The sequence below is a fragment of the Pinus tabuliformis genome, chromosome 6, assembly GCF_031772625.1.
Source record: "Pinus tabuliformis cultivar Carrire ecotype Pingquan chromosome 6, CPIR1, whole genome shotgun sequence".
Taxonomy (NCBI): Eukaryota; Viridiplantae; Streptophyta; class Pinopsida; order Pinales; family Pinaceae; genus Pinus; species Pinus tabuliformis.
In genome coordinates this window covers 71,159,434-71,178,169 of record NC_142292.1, presented here as the reverse complement: position 1 = coordinate 71,178,169, position 18,736 = coordinate 71,159,434, and the positions used below count along the sequence as shown (strand labels likewise).

The following is an 18,736-nucleotide window of genomic DNA, read 5'->3' as shown; positions in this document are numbered from 1 at the left end:
ATCCATGTTTTCTATGAGAAGTCATCCACAAAGGTTAGGTAGTACAGGTAGCCACCAAGACATTTCACCGACATGGGTCAACATAAATTAGAATGGATGAGTTGTAGAATATCACTGGACCTGTTTTGGCTAGAAGGGAATGGTCCCTTATTATTCTTTCCACTTGCACATCCCGGAAAAACCCCACCATGCTTAGATTGAACTTCAGGCATTCTAGAAACCATCTTACTTTAGGCATGGCTTCATAATGTAGATGTGTGAAGTTTTATCTATTGCAGCTACTAGAAATTATTCTTCTAACTTAAAAATTAATTATGCAGTTTATTTGCTACAACAAATAACGAATAAAATCACAGCTGCAATTTTCACCATAAAAAATACTGCGAAAAATAAAACACTGGAAATTGAGAATTTCTAGCACACACAATAATTTCGACACAATTATTTTTGGACAATGGTAGCAGGGAAGGCTCCAAGCCACATGCCATGGTACAAGAGTAGCTATAATGAGGGAAACCCGCACATGGGTGTATAAATGTAGGAGGGAGCAATCATGGTACATGAGTTACCCCAGCCTCTTTTTTTCCACCCTTCTTCATATGTCTTTTGCCTTTTATTGATTTTTCTTTCCTTTAACTGCTCAAGGCTCAGGGAATGAGAGCATGATGCATATGATATAGCAGTGAATACACCCTTAAGGTCAGGCAGTTCATCGTCCACTAGGGGTTGGGACAAACATGGTTTCCTTAATGATGCACGGGTCTCACACAAGGGCCCTAGGAACCAGGGTGATAGCCATAATAATAAGGGGTAGGGCTCATGTTTGGCTTTTTCCGACGCACTAAATTTTTATGTCCCGACCATCCTTTGCATTTTATGGTACATTTCCTGTTGTAAGTGGCCAAATTATGCTTTTAACTTTCTTTTTAGTTGCATCAACCTTCAGGGGACAAGGGGAAGGGACAGCTAATTCCTTGTGGACCCTGTTACCCACCACCTATGGGTAGCGTATATAGGAGAAAAAATTTATCCTAGATGGTCCTCAACCAGCAACCAACAGACCCATGCAACCACCAGATAGCTCAATGTGCCATTGTCTCCACCACCTGAGCTAACCATGTGGTCCCTCAACCACTTGTCATGATTGTATGTGTGAAGGTGGGCCTCCCAACCCCGAAGGTATGGCTTTTCATTGGTATAGTTGAGTAATTTTGTTTACTTTTCATGGGCACTTTTGGGCATGGATTGGTTGGGGGAATCGACGAAAAGAGAAGGTTAGGTCTGTATTCTTATCTCCATTGCCCGATTTCGTGGTTACCCTTGTACCCTAGTCCCGTGGGATCTCCTTTACTGGCCATTAGATTTAGGGCTAGCACTATATGGGAAATCCCGATTTTGGTTGCATGATCCCTCTTCCTAACTGATCCAAAATGGATTTTCGATAGACTCCTAAGTTTAAGTGTTCCTCACTGAGGAAAATGAAAGTCCAAGGAAGTTCCTGGAACTAGCCCCATTGCAGAGATCGTCTCATTCTGAATCTACTGCAACTTGAATGGGCAAAAACTGACTTAGGATGCAGAGGTTATCACCAAATGAAGTTGCCCTTTTTCCAAAGGAAAAAGAGGCAAAATCCCTTGAAAATGGGTCCTAAAAACCCTCTAAGTCCTCAAAATCTCCTAAAAAGCCAAAACCATCGCAAAAGGGGAAGTTTCAGAAAATTCGGATTACACTATCGGAACCCAAAAACATGAAGAAAACCATGAAATTGAGCTTATCGAAGGCTTGAACAGTGAATGCACAGGAGCCGTAGAATCTGGCCGATCAACGGTCCAGATCCGATCGGCAATCGCAATTGGTAGTGGCTATCGGAGGATCTCGGAGCATAATCTATGGTTATTGTGATCGCAACATCGCAATCGGCGACCATAATAAAGCGCTTACAACAGCCCAGGTCATCGCAATATGCGATTGCGATCAATCGCATCGCGATATCGCAATCGGAGCTACATAGAGGAGCGGGCTATATATATATATATATCTGCGATGCGATTAACCGGACCCGATAACAATCATAAACGATGTTTGATATATTTTGAAATCTGGGAAATGTCAATTTCCTTTGTATTTCGTAAATCTGCCAAATGAATGGATTGCGAAGGAAATGCGTTGATGCAAGATTACGGACCCAAAAGGGTTTATTCATGCTGTTGAACACTATTTCAAGTCCAATATGGCGGATTTTCATCGTTTTTAATGCAATTTTAAAATACAAAGGGGCAGGCCCTTGCAACATGCGATGGCGACTTATGGGCAAACCCGATAGGAAAATAAAGGGCATTTAGGGAAATTTGAAGTCCCGGTGAACAGTGTTCTCTACGAATTTTTTTCGTGTTTGGTATGATTTCCTGTGTAAGCCGAGAATGGCTATATTGAGGGATTTCAAGCGCCGATGACCCATTCCGTTACAGTATAGGTGGCATCCATCCCTGAGGGCATTTAGCAATGATTGCTAATGCTCAGAGAAGGGATTTGAGCAGGTTATGGCTGGAAGATAGAGAGCCCGAGAGGGGAAATGAATCAACAGCGTCGATTTGGCTTAAAAGCCGTGAATGTCAAAGACAGAGGACTGGCAGAGGTTGTTGATAGTTGGCTACTGAGGTTGTTGAGCGGTGATTGCATGAAACAGAGAATAGGCCAAGCCAAAGCAGGAAGCTAAGGCAAAAGAGGCAGCGCAAAAGCAAAAAGGCAGCCAAGGGAGTCACTTGGAAGCCAAGTGAAAAGCCAAGAGGGCTGTAAATTGATAGAGGGCAGAAAGAAGCCAAAGCCGAAGAGCCAGAGCCAGAGCCAAAGTCGAAGAGCCAGAGTCAGAACCAGAGAGCCAGAACCAAGAGCCAAGAGCTAGAGCTTCAAGAGCCAGGGAATAACATGGTGTTTGAACCCACTGTTTTTGTGTAAAACAGCAGGAGTTAAGACAAGAGCTTGTAAAAAAGACTAATACCATAATCCCAGAGAGCCTAGTTGAATTGATTAGAGCTCACGGAGATGTAGCCCAAGAGTTGTGGGTGAACTCCTAATTAAATTGTTGTTTCTGTGTGATTGTTTATTGCTGCTTTATTTTCTGTTACATGTATTCATACATCAGTTTCAGCACATCAACTTACAGCACAGACAATAGATTTTAAAGCATATAATCAGTTTAAAACAAACATAAGCATACACTATATTGTCAAGCATTTTTAATTCCGCACTGGGTTATCATTAAGACTTGGGAAAATTTTAAAGCTTTGGAAGTGGGAGAGGTTCTTGTAAATTAGACAAGAAGCCTAAGTGCCCCATTTTCAGATCACTGACTCCATATACATCACCCCCTTTCCACTCATTTCAACCCCATTCATCATTTTTCCCATCCGGATCCACATGTCTCCACTGGGTCCACCTAGGGTTAGCCTCCCCTTCCCCTTGTCCACACCTTGGGTCGAGCATGCAAAGATGCCCCGGAGGTTGATGTAGCTAAAAAGAAAAGAAAAGCATAATTTGGCCACTCTCAACAGGGAATGTACCACAAAATGCAAAAGATGGCGAGGACATACAAATTTAGCACGTGGGCAAAAGCCAAACATGAGCTCTACCCCTTATCCATGGCCATCACTTTGGTTCCTATGGGCCCTAGATGATCCCCTCCATCATTAAGGAACCCATGATTGTCCCAACCCCTAGTGGGCGATGAACTGTCCCACCTCAAGGGGTTATCCATTGCTATATATTGCACATCATGCTCTCATCCCCTAGAGCCCTGAGCAGTTATGAAGAAAAATCAATCACAGGCAAAAGGCATATGAAGAAGGGTGGAAAAAAAGGTCGGGGTAACTCATGTACCACGATTTTCTCCCTCCTACACTCATATACCCAGGTATGGGCTTCCCCTGTTATAGCTACCCTTCTGTCATGACATGTGGTCTGGATGTTTCCACCGATCCTCGCTTCGTTCCATTACTATATCGTTTGCCACCTACCACTTGAGGGGTGTACCATGGACATGTCACCCCCTTTAAAGGTTGAAACCACCTAATAGGGTCCTTGATTAACCTCTTATTGAGCTTGGAGACACTTGTACATGCCAAGGGCATGCCATCATGAAGTGCCCCATTGATTCCACGACTTGTAAGCGCTTTTACTTGATTATTCTAATAATTTGTTGTATTAGAAGACAAGGGAACGCATTGGATCTTATGCAGGATTGCAGGTGGGTCTCCATTTGGGGCTTGGTCTCCCTATACAAGGTCTTAGCCCTCCAGAGGGCCACATTGGCACTTGTAAGGTGAGCATTGAGAGCCATGGGCCTCCACCATAGCAGGCATACTTCATGGATCCCTAGCAACACTCGTTGATTGCTCGTGTTCCACGTTTTGGATGAGAATGATGCACCTGGTTCACCATGCCCATCCAGCTCTACACATGCACCATTCACGTGGCAAATGTTCCAGAGTCCAGAGGATGTCTCCCATTGTAGAGGGAGGGCTTATATCATCATCCTAGCCCTTATAGATGGTCTACAGGCATTTTCGATCCACTTGGAGACCCATGAGGATTTCCTTGTGCCCCCTACACCCACTTGGGAGCACCACAGGTTCTTTCTTTGAAAACGAGGGACCAACCCCTTGTCCACTATGTTTGGAGTCCAGTTCTTCATCATGGTACCCCTTGGACTTCATTAGGCCTCCTCAAAGACCCAACGACTCACTTTTTTCATTATTCGACCCTCTTGAGGGGCTTCTTATTATATTATTGAGCTATTTGGTGGGCTTGCCACCAAAAGTATTGTTATTAATCACATTAATTTATTTTAGGGGCTCAATTAGGCCAATTTAGCTAAATCGAATTCATTAGAGAGTGTATAAATAGAAGTGAGATGATTCATTTTCATCATCATCACTTGGATTCGGTTCTTATCTCTTGCAAGATTTTCGCTATCCCTTTTGGAGGAGGATTTTGGATGTAATGGATGAATTTTGATGCTTGGATATCTCTCTCTTGTCTTGGTGCTTCATTATTGGCATAATTTTGGAGATTGGCTATACTCTTTGCACATGTATGTAATATTTTCATGTTGATTCTTGTTATTTGTTTTAATACATTGATGTTGCTAGGATTTTCGCTATACTAGATCTGAAATTTACTGCTTTTCTTATGCGAAATTATGGAAATTTAGTCTTTTGTAGCATTGTGTCATCTCATGTATCATGTGTGAAACAATAAAAATTTTCCTAGAGATTATTTCTATTAAACATATCATGATAAGTCGTCAACAATTGCAAATTGAAGTATAAATTCTTCTAGCAGTTGCTCTCATGCCCTAATTGCCATGCAAAGTTGTCTAGGAGGCTCCTTGATTGGGTGTATTTCCTCTAAATTACAAATTTCATCTTGACTCCATATTCCCCAAAGGATTAGGCACTAATCCTTCCATAAGTGATCAGCTTCAAAGAGAATTCTTGTCACCTTCCCCTCTTTTCCTAGGTCTAGCCTTCATAGGTCACCTAGGACATCATTTTTCTCACGATTTAGCCATCAAAAGAATTCGATATCTTGCCCACAACTGCGCTGGTGTGTCCTCAAGAAACCTCCAAATTTCACGAGATTCCGACGGTGGGATCTTGAGATATTTCAAGCCCTAGCTTGAAGATCAATTCTTGCCCTTGGTTTCCCATTGGCTAGTAACCTCATTGGGATCATAGCACTAAATCATCAAAGCAAGATTCTTTCTTTGATCCTCTTCCTTTCCCCAATTAGGTCAAGTACATCCTTGATTGATCAACTCCATATCCTTGACCTAATTTCGGGTCCACTTGGCCCTTGGTGATCTCGTAACTTGTTGACTCCAATTCCACAAAGATCACTTAGAAGTCAAGCCTTCATAAAGCCTCTTGAGACTAGGGACTACCTTGACAAGGCATACTCTCACACGCTATCCTCAAAGGCCATCTTAGCCCTTCCTAGAGAGCCCATCACCTTGCTTCTAAAGCAAGCAACCCAATTAGTTGAGTCTCTCTTATGAATAGGCCTAGGAACCACTTCTTTATCTTATCATTGACCATATATTCTCGTGGTTCCTCATATACCAGGACTACTCCCATTGGTGAAATTCCATAAAGAGCAAGGGGCCTTAGCTGAGGTGACAGTGGGCTATTGCTCCATTGTTTCCCTTGACCTAGTAGTTGCTCTATAGGAACCCCTCCTAGGACCCCTACTAGTTGTTGAAGTTTCTAACTCTACTTAGTTTAGAAACCCTTCATGCACTTTTTCTATTTATTCCTACCTACTTGTTATTTTTCCTTAACAAGTTATTACAATGTAACTACTAAAAATAAACACCACTGCATGCTCAACATATTACAGATCAAAAACTAAAAGAAACAAGAGAAAACACACCACATGACACCATTATTTTTGGACCAATGTCCCCGGAAAAACCCAATGCGAGAAAACCGGTGCAGCTATCTAAGGGTTTTCTTATTAAGCAATATCATAGTACAATCTGGGTGCTGAAACTAGCCCACCCAAAAGAGAATTTCCTCAGCAGCTATATCTCACTGTTTGAGAGAAATCTCCTGGCTAAAACCTCGGAAAATCCTTCCGGCAGCTCCTCAGCACAAAAGTGCTCTGCAACCCCAGCGGTCAGCCCCTCTCTGTCTCGCGCTAGCCCTGCATCAGCCTTTGTTGGCCTGCGTCAGCCCCAAGAGGCCCTGCATCAGCTTCCTAGGCCCCTGCGTCAGACACACTGGCCTCTCTGGTGCTCTGCGCAGCACTTGGTTGCCTCTGCGTGGCTTTGCGTGAGCCCTTGCTGGTAGCTATCTAAGGGTTTTCTTATTAAGCAATATCAGAGTACAACCTGGGTGCTGAAACTAGCCCACCCAAAAGAGAATTTCCTTAGTAGCTATATCTCACTGTTTGAGAGAAATCTCCTGGCTGAAACCCCGGAAAATCCTTCCGGCAGCTCCTCAGCACAAAACTGCTCTGCAACCCCAGCGTTTGCCCAATCTGGACTACGTCAACCCCTCTCTGTCTCACGCTGGCCCTGCATCAGCCTTTGTTGGCCTGCGTCAGCCCCAGGAGGCCCTGCATCAGCTTCCTAGGCCCCTGCGTCAGACACGCTGACCTCTCTGGTGCTCTGCGCAGCACTTGGTTGCCTCTGCGTGGCCTTGTGTGAGCCCTTGCTTGCTCTCCCAGCATAATCTCTGCCTTCTCTATTTCTCTGTACTCAGTGCCCCTCAGTTGCTCTCCCGATCACTGATTCTATCTCTCTTAGCAAACCCCGCTCTAGAGAATAGAATCACTAATCATTTGGTGTACTCCTCCAAGTGACCCTCAAACCTGCTCTTATACTTTTCCTATTACATCTCAACGGCCGAGATTAAGTCCATAATCAACGGCTAAGATTAGATCTGGCTTGATCCATGTCTTTTGGACCACTCTAACACAGATTCATATTAATATACATTAATATTTTATTTTCCTTAAGTTTAGACTTAGAGACTCCATTAAAAATATTAATTATTTTAATATCTCTTGGTCTGTTTAGAATCTGCCCAAACCCTTTCTGGGTATTGGAGATCTCATGTGCCCCAACCTCTCCACCAAATTTCGTGGCTAAAGCACATCCGATGCTACCCCAAATCAACACTAGTTTGAGCGGTAACAGACCCAATGGACAAATGTGGACCCGGATGGGAAAAGAGTGAAAAGGGGTTATAATGAGCGGAGGGGAGTGATGAATATGGTGCCGAGAAGCGGGACCACGCAACCAAAATTGAGGTTTCCCATGTAAAGCCACTCCTAAAGCTAGTAGCCAATAAAGGAGATCCCACAAGACTAACCACGAAGTTGGGGCAAGGGAACAAGAGTACAAACCAAGCCCATTCTTTCCGCCGAATCCCCCCACTAATCCATGTCCAAAGTGTCCATGATAAGAAAGAAAAAATACCCAATTACATAATGAAAGCCATACCTTCAGGGTTGGAAAGCCCACCTTCAAGCATACGATCATAACAGATGGGCAAGGGCACATAATGGTTGCCTCAAGTGGTGGAGATAGGTGGCACATCGAGCTATTTGGTAGCTGCAAGGGGTTGTTGGTTGTCGGTTGAAGACATATCTACAAGAAAAATTCTCCTTTGGGTGTCACCCACTGGTGGTGGCTAACAGATACCATGTGAAATTTTTAAGACTGTTGCAATTAATTGGTTATTATTCACCTATCAATTGATTATTTGTTTTCTGCAATTAATTGCAGCAAATACTGAATAAAACACTATTGCAACTTCACAGAAAATAAATGAACCATAGGAACTAAGAAAATTATTGCACATACACAAAAATAATGAACACCAATATTTTTGGACAAATGTCCCTGGAAAATCCCAGTGTGGGGAAACCAGTTCTACAAATGCATAATATTATTATTAATTCTTCGGACTTTGTGATGGAGAAATTACAATCGTTTGTCGTAAATTAGCAAACCACCGGAAAATTAATCTTGTAACTTTTGCAAGTCAATCTAGCCTCCTGGAAGCAATTCAGCCTCCCTCTGGCTCCTGAACTGGTCACATGTGCGGACATGGCTCACACCCTTCTCTAGAAAACTCACACTACTGAGAAAATGAACTCAACCTCCACTGAATTTCGATCTCAACTGGAAAATCTCGACTTTCCTATGCAAATCGATCACTCTAATGATTTATCTCCTTGCTCTGGCAATTTGTCCTCTCTAGCGAAATTCGTACTCCTTACTGGAGCAACTCGCACCACTAGAAAATGAACCTCTCTCTGTAGAAAAATCAATCTCCAAATAACTCAAGAAATCGTTGTTATAAATCTCCTCCAGCAATCCTATCTCCAAATGCTGTTGATTTCTGGTAGCATTGAATGTGCTCTAAGTGTCAAATTTTGCAGGGAGGCTTGGGCACATGTATTCCAAAGAACCCAGAGCGTTTTGGGAAATTCCACCCAGTGACAGTTTTATTAAAATAATTAATTATTTTTAATGGGACCCTAAGTCTAAACGTAGGAAAATAAAATAATTAATGGGTATTAATCTAACTGTGGGCGTAACTTCTAGAAGAAGATGAGGATCAAGCAGAAATGATCTTAGCCATTGATTAACTTCAAATCTGGGCCATTGAATGTCAACGAGAAGATTATTTAAGGAGGCTTAAGGGTCATTTGGAAGATACACAGAGAGATCAAAAGTTCGATTTTTGAAGCAGAGCAGGTGCCTGAGAGATTTTCGATAGTGATCTTTTGTGGTGAGGGGCAGAGATAGTATCCAGAAGAGGGAAGTTTTCCTGGGCCGGAGAGTACAAGGCAGAGAGGGAAGAACAACGTCTAGAAAGAGGTTGACGTTGGCCCACGGAGAGCTGACGTAGTGGCAACACAGAGCCTAGAGGAAGATCGAATTCCTACTGGGGAGATCGATTTTAGAAGCTGGGAGCTGGGGTATGAGACCGGGAGGCTGAAAATCGAATTTTCTAGGAAGCAGAAGATCCGTAGGAAGAGCAACGCAGTCCCCAGCTGAGATGACGCAGAGACTACGTAGGGATGACGCAGAGGCTAACACAGAAGGGACATAGAGCCTCCTTCCAACGAGATCAGGGTCAAATTCTTCCAGTGACATGGTGAGATCATCTCACTATTTGTTTTGTCTAGTTTCTCTCTGTATCGGATAGCCAGTTGGGCTTCCAATGAATTGTCCTCAGATTTACTACTGCATCATAATAAAACCCTTAGAGTTGTTGCACCGATTTTCCCACAATGGGTTTTTCCAGGGACATTTGTCCAAAAACAACTGTGTCACTTGTGTTGTATCTTTCTCTATTGTTCAGTTTCTTGTTTCGACATATTAATTTTAAATAGTGAATGTTGTAGTTGTATTTACTTCGATATTTATCATAGAACACAATAAATAACTTGTATGGGCTAATAAGTAGAAGTAACATCAGTTTGTTGCAGTAGGGATTCCGGGTTTAGGAATTTTCACAAACACTGCTAATCTCGATCTATTGATGACCCTTTGTTGCCTCTGCACCTTTGTTATCACTGCAAATCTATGTCTCGATGTGATCTCCAAATGTCCATCTATTTCCTCTTATAATCTCTCGTTGAGAAATCAACAGCCATGATCTAATATCAAACGATGGCTAGGATCATCTTGACCCCTTCTCGTGACTTTTCTAGAAGTCGCCACAAGAAAATCGATTTACCTCAATTAATTCCAATTAATTAAGTCATTTTCTAAGTTAGACTTAGGAAAATTAATAAACTGGCTAATTAATTATAATCAAGGCCTTTTCCTTAGAAACCTTTTCTAGGTATTGGAGAAAATGTGTTCCTTAGCCTCATAGACACCATCTGAGACTAGAACACTTGTCCAAGCTACATAAACTAACACAATATCCACCAAGTCGAGTCTTCCTTGAGGTCGAGATATTCCTGAATATTATATTCTCTCTTCAGTAGCAGGATTGACAAAGGATTCTTAATAACAGAGGGTTCAAAATAATTCCATTTCTTGTAGTTGATCAGAGTTGTAGTAGAGAATGAGCTCTCTTTGAAGAATATCCTATTGTTTCCAGTGGCCTGAGATAGCTTGGATCCAGGTTCCAATTGATTTGGCAATCTAAAATTCTTCCTCATGAATTAATAGAATTAAGAATGGCCCTCTTAATCTTTTGTTGTGTGTGTATCATTGATAATTGTTTTCCTAGTGTTCGACAGAAAGTTGAAGGAGTTTGTTTGCAAATTGTTTGTTGAAAGTCATCAAAGAAAATTTTCAAAAACTTATTGGTTATTTTAACCCTAGTACATTACAATCTCGAATGTAAAGGACTATTTAATACTTCAAATAAGGCTTCCCTTCCAAAATTGGGGACTTGAACTCGCATTGGTGTTTCCTCCCTAGGTAGGAGTGGCTAAAAGACAACCCTATTTGGTGTTTCCAACCCCTAAGGGGAAGTAAGATTTCCTCAGTCCACCCTTCAATCGATAGGTGTTAGTGAATAATGACGGTATGGAAGGGAGAAGTCTCCATGGCCAAGTGCCCTGGTTAAAGGGACCAACATGATCGGGGTCCACATCCTAAGTGTATAGATGTGAGGAGGGAGCAATCATGGATGCATGAGTTACCAACTTGGCCTTTGTTTTTCCACCCTTCTTGTGAGCCTTTTACTTTTGCCTAATTTTTTCTTTGTATAACTGCTCATAGCTCAAAGGGTTAGAGCTTGCTTTGAATGATGTATAACAGTTGTATTACCCGTTAAGGATGAGTCATTTCATTGCTCATCGAGGTTGGGACATGCAAGGGTTCCTTTTATGATGAAATGGAGCAACAATGTGCTCAGGATCGGAGTAATGGCCATAATGAGTGAGGTAGAGCTCATGCTAGGCTTTTTCCCACATGCTAATGTGTATGTCCCGGCCATATTTTGCATTTTGATATTCTTTTATTTTATTTTGTGGCCATAATATGCTTTTTCCTTTTCTTTTAGCTGCATCAACCTCCCAAGGCAAAGTTTCGGGCCCTACCCAGGTATGTGGATGTATGGGTGCCAAATCCTAGAGAACCAATGGTTAGTTGAACCCGAAGAATGGAGGTGGAATATGGGCTTGTAATGTAAGATGGAAAGTGGTAAGTATGGAATAGGGATAGATGGAAAACGCTATCTCAATCGAGGCTTCCCGAGTAGTGCCCCTTCAATACCCATTGGGCCATTAGGGGAAGTCCCACTAGACTAGGATTTAAGATTAATCCCCCATTTAAGGTGAGGGAACAAGATCACGTCAAAACCCCTCCTCCTTCTAGGTCACCCCATAATCCATATCAAATTCCCTAATACAAACAAGCATAAGCACCTGATTGCAAAATGAATAAAGTACCTTTTAATCGGAAGCCCACCTTCGTCTACGCGCTCTTGCTAGATGGGTGAGGAAGTATATGACTAATGCGAGTGGCGTAGATAAAATGGCACGTCATTAGCTAGTGGTGGCTATCAAGAGTTGCATGGTTGGTCGACTGGATGTGGAAAATGGGAGAAAAAATTTCTCCTATAGGGTCACCCATTGTAGTGGGTAATAGGCTCCTTCACTTATCTTGTACTTGAAGATTGAAAGGCCTAGGGATAGTGAGTGGACTTCACCTAATCTAGTGAACATAAATCTACTCCTCCTTCCCTTATCTTGTACTTGAAGATTGAATGGCCCATGAACAATGAGTGGACTTCCCCTAGCCTAATGAACCTAAATCTACTCCAATATCTTTCAAGTAAGTTGATCCTTGACCCCATATGCCTCAAAAATATATTGGCAAGCTATGGCACTAATCTTCTATCCTCTATCACCCTTTTTTTCTTTTAAATCATTTAAAATGTTTTGTTAGGGTTTACTCTCCTTGTAATTCCTAGTTGTGTATGTTTGGAGATCTTCCCTTTGAACTCAACCCTAGATATTAACCTCAAAACTTTAGGAATCCTATCTCAAAGATCCACCTTAAACCTTAATTGTTCAATGTTGTGACTAGTGGTAACAGAAATAGAAGCCTTGGGGGCTCTTGACTTGGTTTGACTAGGCCATTAGATCACTAAGATCTACTAGGGAGAACCCCCATTGAGCTAGAGAGCTAGCTAGAAGTAAGAAGAGGGTTGTTGAGTTGACAATTTATGCCCCTATTGAGTATAGTGGATCTCATACTTGAGCTTTTGGACTTTATCTCGATAAGTGTGAGATTTTGCTATAACATGGACCACTTGCTAGCTTGGGATGGTTATTATGGAACATTCTCCTAAGAGGGTTATTATGTTGTTTTCTCACTCATGCATCTTGGAAACGCACTTAGTAAGCTCTTCTAGTTGGTCATTGGAGCACATGCTCCCATGTTAAAAGATATTTTATTGTATTTTGCATGCATGCATGCATCTTAGAGGGCACTATCTATGTGGATCTAATAACATCTTGACTTGGCTCTTATGCCTATTTTTGGTGGCGCACCCTTTCTTGGAGATATGTAAAGTATTCTTATTCCTTATTTTGGATGAGGGTGAGCTCTCTTAGAGCAGATAATGTCCTCATTCTTTGACATGGTCAACCTTGCTTGAGGAGGTATCTATCTACTTTTTTACATTATTTGTTTGAATTTCACTGGAGTTAGCTGGATCATAATATTTTTTATAAGAAAAAAGAAACTCCTCCTATAACGAGGAGCATTTTCTCCATTTGATGGTCGTTGGGAGTTTGGGGATTGAGGAGCTCTCACCTTGGGCTATACATTGTACATCATTTTGTCAAGCTTAATGGGAAATTGAAGGTATTGATTCTACTTGATTAAGGAATATCTGATCCGGTCGAGTCATAATCATATAATTTATGTAGAGGAGATGTCATGTATGCCTTTTTATGTTTGTGATTATTTCACATGTTGATTTTTGCTGTAGGAAACCCTTGTAACATGTTATGAAGACTTTGTAATCAACTATGTGTCAATTGGATAGTGTAAGGTGAGGATTTAATCCCTCTTATATCTATGGTTGTTGTGTTAAGCTTGCATCTAATAAACCTAGTTATTCCTAATGTAACATAACCACACCTTCATAACAAATGCTGAAGAATAACACGCCTAGACTTCCAAAGTAATTTTCCGCCAGAATTTTCAGCAAGCTAAGATTCTTTTGTAACAAATAGATCAACCCTCATTTACATTACATATCCATGCACTTGCCCTCTTAGATATATGTTTCTTTTGACTTCATTTTGCCCACAATGTGATTAGGCATTGGTCTTAGGGATTCACCTTCTATTGCTACAACATTTGTTCTGTTAAGGCTTACTCTTCAGTTGACACCTGAAGCCTCCACTACATAGCCTTAGCAATCCTATCGTTGGGAACCTCCTCTTGACTTGGAGAAGAACTAACCAAAAGTGAGAGGAAGAGCTATTAAGGTGACAATGGGTAGCCTTCCCAAGTTGCATAAAACTAACACTTAGGCGTTGGGACTGTAACAAGGTTAAAAGACTTGATATCACAACTTCTAATGAAACCAAATTGTCTGGCCCAAACTTCCATTCAATACATAAGAATTTTCCCATATCGAATTGGAATGGAAATGACTGGGAAATGTACACAAATGTCATTTCCATATTGTAAGTTGTAACAGCGATACTTAGTTTAGTGGATGGGTCACATAACTTGGACATTGAAAAAGACAAAGAAATAATTAAGAAAACTATGAAAAGCAACATTTTCCACACTGTAAGAAATGTTGTTTTTGTACCGTAGAAGGTTTTTTTTTAATTATTATATAAATGTGTGAGTGTTGTTGTTGTTTCCCTATATATTGAAAGTGGCATTCTGGAAACCTGTACATGTTTCCCCATTCTAGGTGCCATGGGTATTATTCTTTTTACCTATGGTTCATTCTTTGTGCTGAAATGTTTCTGAGAATATCATAATCTGCAGGAAATGTCAAATGCTTTAACAATTTAAGTCAACAAAACATTTACCAAGGTATTAGACTTGGAAGTAAACTACAATAGCCAGGCTGCCAACAAGAACAAGGATTCACCTAGACGCAATTGCTGCAATCTTTCCTGCTCACTATCTAGGCCAATATATGAGTTCTTTGCTGCACCAGCCTCGGAAATCCCAGATTCTGTGCCCATTTCAAAGCCAGGATGGCATGTCAGAACGAGGACATGAGTCAGGTCCTGAATGAGCCTGGCCTAACAGGTTAAATCAACTAAACGAATGTATCCATTTTATTTATTGACTATAAATTAGCATTCCAACTTACCCGGTAGAACATAATGCCTGTGAAATCTTGGAATAGTTTGTACCAAGCACTGCTGTCTGAGAGCTTTGCCATCAGTATACTCCTTACATGCCAGAACCCTCTACAAAATTCCACAGCATGTCATTCTGATGACTCTCGACGTCATCTAGTGAATGTGTTCAATGTGAACAAATATGCAAAGTACAAGATCATCTCTACTCCATTCAGTTTATTTAACTCCGTCCATTCATTCTAGAAACCAGTTATATGATAAAAATTATTCTAACTTCGAAAGTTTACAGGCTTTGCAGCAAGAAATGACTTTATATCCACATCTAGACTAGTGCTTTCTTAACAGAGCCATAATGGAACCCAGGTAAGACTATCTAAATCAATAAATTACAGGTTCCTTTTTATCCCAGACGTGAGTGTAGCCGCCAAAGAAGAATCATTGCATAGGATATAATACCTGATTAAGGCAATCAATTCGAAGTTCAGTGGCAGCGATCTCTGCAGTTTCATTACTGATTAAGTCATCTAGCTTAGAAGCAACATTCCCAAGATGATCTACAGCATTCACCAAAGACTTGACTGCATAATCCTTTGAATTGTCGAGCACCCTGAGCAATTGATGAGATGAGATTGATAACATTTCCATTCTGGTAGATTACATCTGATACCAAAATCTATATAGTTCTGACAAACATTTTTAGAATTAAATTCAAGTAGCTAAGTCTCCAAACTTTTGTTGGACTGTGGACATAATCAAATGGAGGTAATGTGTTTCGAGTAACAGAAGGATAAGGGTGATTTTGGCTCAAATTAGACCTCCAGCAAGACTAAGAAGCCATATACTTTATTTTCAACAAAAATTGCAGTTTGAACAAAGGACATCATATTAGATGTTAAAGTAGATGATGTAAAGTATTGTTGGGTATACGACCAAAGTCCCAGTCCCACATTGATTAGAAGTGGTAGAAGTGGGAAGGATCATGGGTATATAAGGATGAACAAATATCTCCATTGGTATGAGGCTTTTTGGGGTAAAGCCCAAAAACAAACCCATGAGGGCTTAGGCCCAAAGTGGACAATATCATACCATTGTGGAGATATTTGTTCATCCTTATATACCCATGATCCTTCCCACTTCTACCACTTCTAATCAATGTGGGACTTTATACCCAACAAGTGCCAACATGTTGGCACTGTTACTCTGCACAAAAATACAACGAGTTAAGCTGGAAATTATAAAAGATTTCTCAACAAATTAAGCTAGACTAATAACATGGGAATAAAGAATTAAGAAAAGTCTTTCGATAGAAATTACATAATAAAAATGTTTGGTCGACGTGTTTCGAACCAACAAGCGTGGTTCATCATCAAGAATAATTAAGCCAGTTTGGCTGTGGTCTAAAGACAGGTCGGTAGGCTTGCTGCAATGATGACCCAGGTTCAAAACTTGGAAGATGCACTCTGTGTGAGAATGTGATTGACTTAATCTGTTTGAGATATGGATCGTGTTAATATGGCATGTTAAGGTAATAACACTGGTTCCATGATACTGTGGAGATGTTAAAGCTGGCAACTGTGCTACTGCAGTGTTTTGGACATGTAAAGCTAATCTTACAAGGAGTTTAAGTGCATGTCAAAATGAGTTCAACTTGAAAAAATAATAATTATAATTCAGAAAAAACTGACTGAGTTCGAACGAGTCAAATGTAGTAATAATTCAGGGATAAAAAACAACAAATGTAGTAATAATTCAGGGATAAAAAACAACTGATACTACACTGTAAATTTACATTGAAAATGCTTTCACATCTAGAAACAATTCAAAAAATAAACGAATACGGACGCTGTACTTTAAATTTACATTAAAAAAAAATAAAAAAATAAAATAAGAAAGATGAAATGCAATTTATCATTTAAACCCAAAACAGAAATGCGTTTGGAACTTCGGCTGTAACTTTACATAAGATAATGACATATTGGGGAAAAAGGCTGCTGGAACATATCATAGAAATTAAGCAGAAAACAAGGGCTAAAATCCTACTACAAATTCCATGCTTTCTTTCGATGGCAAGACCAGGCTTAAAGACGCATACTTCGTTTTCTGTTGTTGATTGTGTAAGTAGGACTTCTCACAATAGTCTGCTGCAAAATACAGCTGTGGTTTTAAATTTTTTAGTTCCTGCGACATAAAGACAGCGCAAAAAATAAATCAGCATCGTTGAAAAGATTAAAGAAAAGGGTTAGAAGATGAGAGGAGTATATAATGAGACCTGCAAAGCACCGAGGAAATTCCTGCTGCGTCGCATAGAGAATTCATCGAATGTCATGCCTCCCTCTATTGATGCCCGCTCCTGCCCCATTTCACAGCCTACTTCGTTCTCGCTAGGCTCAATAACAATTTCCATTCACTGCATAGATGTAGTTGCGTTCTACGAGGAAGTGGGTGAACCGAAAACTCCATTTCTGTGCAGAGGAAGAGTAGGGACAAGATGCTCCAAGACAAAAAAACAATAGTTATGACTTATTAATTGCAGAGGGGATTGGTGGTACATGCTCAAATGAATTGGCTGACTGACAAATATACCTGTTTGGTTTCGAAGTTAATTGCAGTTTGTTTTGCGAAAGGGCATTTGTAATTTTGAGTTTAAAAGTAAGCTGACACTGAACTTGATCAGTGAAAGAAGACAAAAAGAGGAGGAACAATGGTCCCACATGTGTAGGTTCATTGAATATTCTAAACCTCCATTTTTAAATCCATGCAAAGCCACTGTAACATGATTCCAATCGGCCAGAAGCCTGTAAGGGTGTACATTTTGGCCATGGGCACAAAGTTCGATAAAAACAGTCAGCATCAACTATGTCTTCTTTTTCCCCACCCTCCGCTTGTCCCCTCGATTTGACGTCTCAACTCTTCAAGTAGTATGTCAACCTTGTCTCTTTTTCCCATCCTCCGCCTGTCTCAACTCTGCAGGTAGTATGTATAGTGGGCAAGCAATATGCACCATTGAAATCTGCAAGTAGTGTGAAGTGTGGGCAAGCAATATGCACCATTCAATGGAATACTTTGGGTGCAATGGAATACTTTATAAGTCTCAGACAAATTCAACTTTGCACGTGTAGTGTGGGCCAGCAATATGTTGATATATTCCTGTCAACTCTGCGGGTCGCACCTCCTGGAGTGTGTATACACGGCAGTTGTGGGCATCCAAACATAGATGTTTAGGTTCTGCACATCCTAGACCATGGACACGTGAGGATATATCTAATTAAATTGAGTTTAGTTGAGTTAGCTGAGTTAGCGGTGTTTTTAATACGGAAGAAATGTTGTAATATTTTGTTAGGTTATTTAAATATTTTGAAATGAAATGAAATGATATTTTAAAGTCTGTGAGACTAAAAATAGTCTATAAGACTATTAGTTCTTTGTTTTTTGCTTTTTGCAATTCAGTCTTTTTCGGATTTAAATTGATGATGAGCTGACCCAACCTTCCAACAATCTCCTCGCTAAAAAGACAATGCCAAGAAATTGATGCTAACCTGTTCTCATAACTTTCTCTGATGTCTTTGAATGCCTCACATTCCAAAATGAAATGCTTTTCCGATTCCACAACCCCAAACGTGCAAAATGTACACACCCGTTCTTCCCATGCTTCTTTAGGCCTTTTCCAACGTCCTCTTTCACACCGAAGTTGATGTGAGTTGGTCCTTAATTGAGCAATAAGAACCTTTGCCCTCCACGAAATGCTAGCTCCAATGAACTCTTTTTGTTGAATCACACGTAGAGTTGAATTCCTCAATGTAATATTTCTTCTTTCTACCCAACTCTTGTCCCCATACCTCTTTACGAAACTTCCCCATAACAAAATCCTTTAGCTCTTTACTATTTGTGGAACAGGTATTGATGTAGATAT

General features: G+C 40.6%; 1 protein-coding gene across 1 annotated transcript in view; it reads right to left on the bottom strand.

Annotated features, from left to right (window-relative positions):
* The window catches only part of LOC149257295 (uncharacterized), a 143,106-nt gene extending 125,393 nt beyond the window's left edge, over positions 1-17,713 (bottom strand). The window contains exons 1-5 of the mRNA XM_089413913.1: positions 17,096-17,713; positions 16,919-17,004; positions 15,283-15,433; positions 14,835-14,934; positions 14,607-14,693 (exon numbers count right to left, since the gene is read on the bottom strand). Of these exons, the coding sequence (XP_089270039.1) occupies positions 14,607-14,693; positions 14,835-14,934; positions 15,283-15,433; positions 16,919-17,004; positions 17,096-17,230 (559 nt within the window). The 5' untranslated portion in view covers positions 17,231-17,713. The remainder of the gene's footprint in view (positions 1-14,606; positions 14,694-14,834; positions 14,935-15,282; positions 15,434-16,918; positions 17,005-17,095) is intronic.
* Between the last annotated feature and the right edge of the window lie 1,023 nt (positions 17,714-18,736).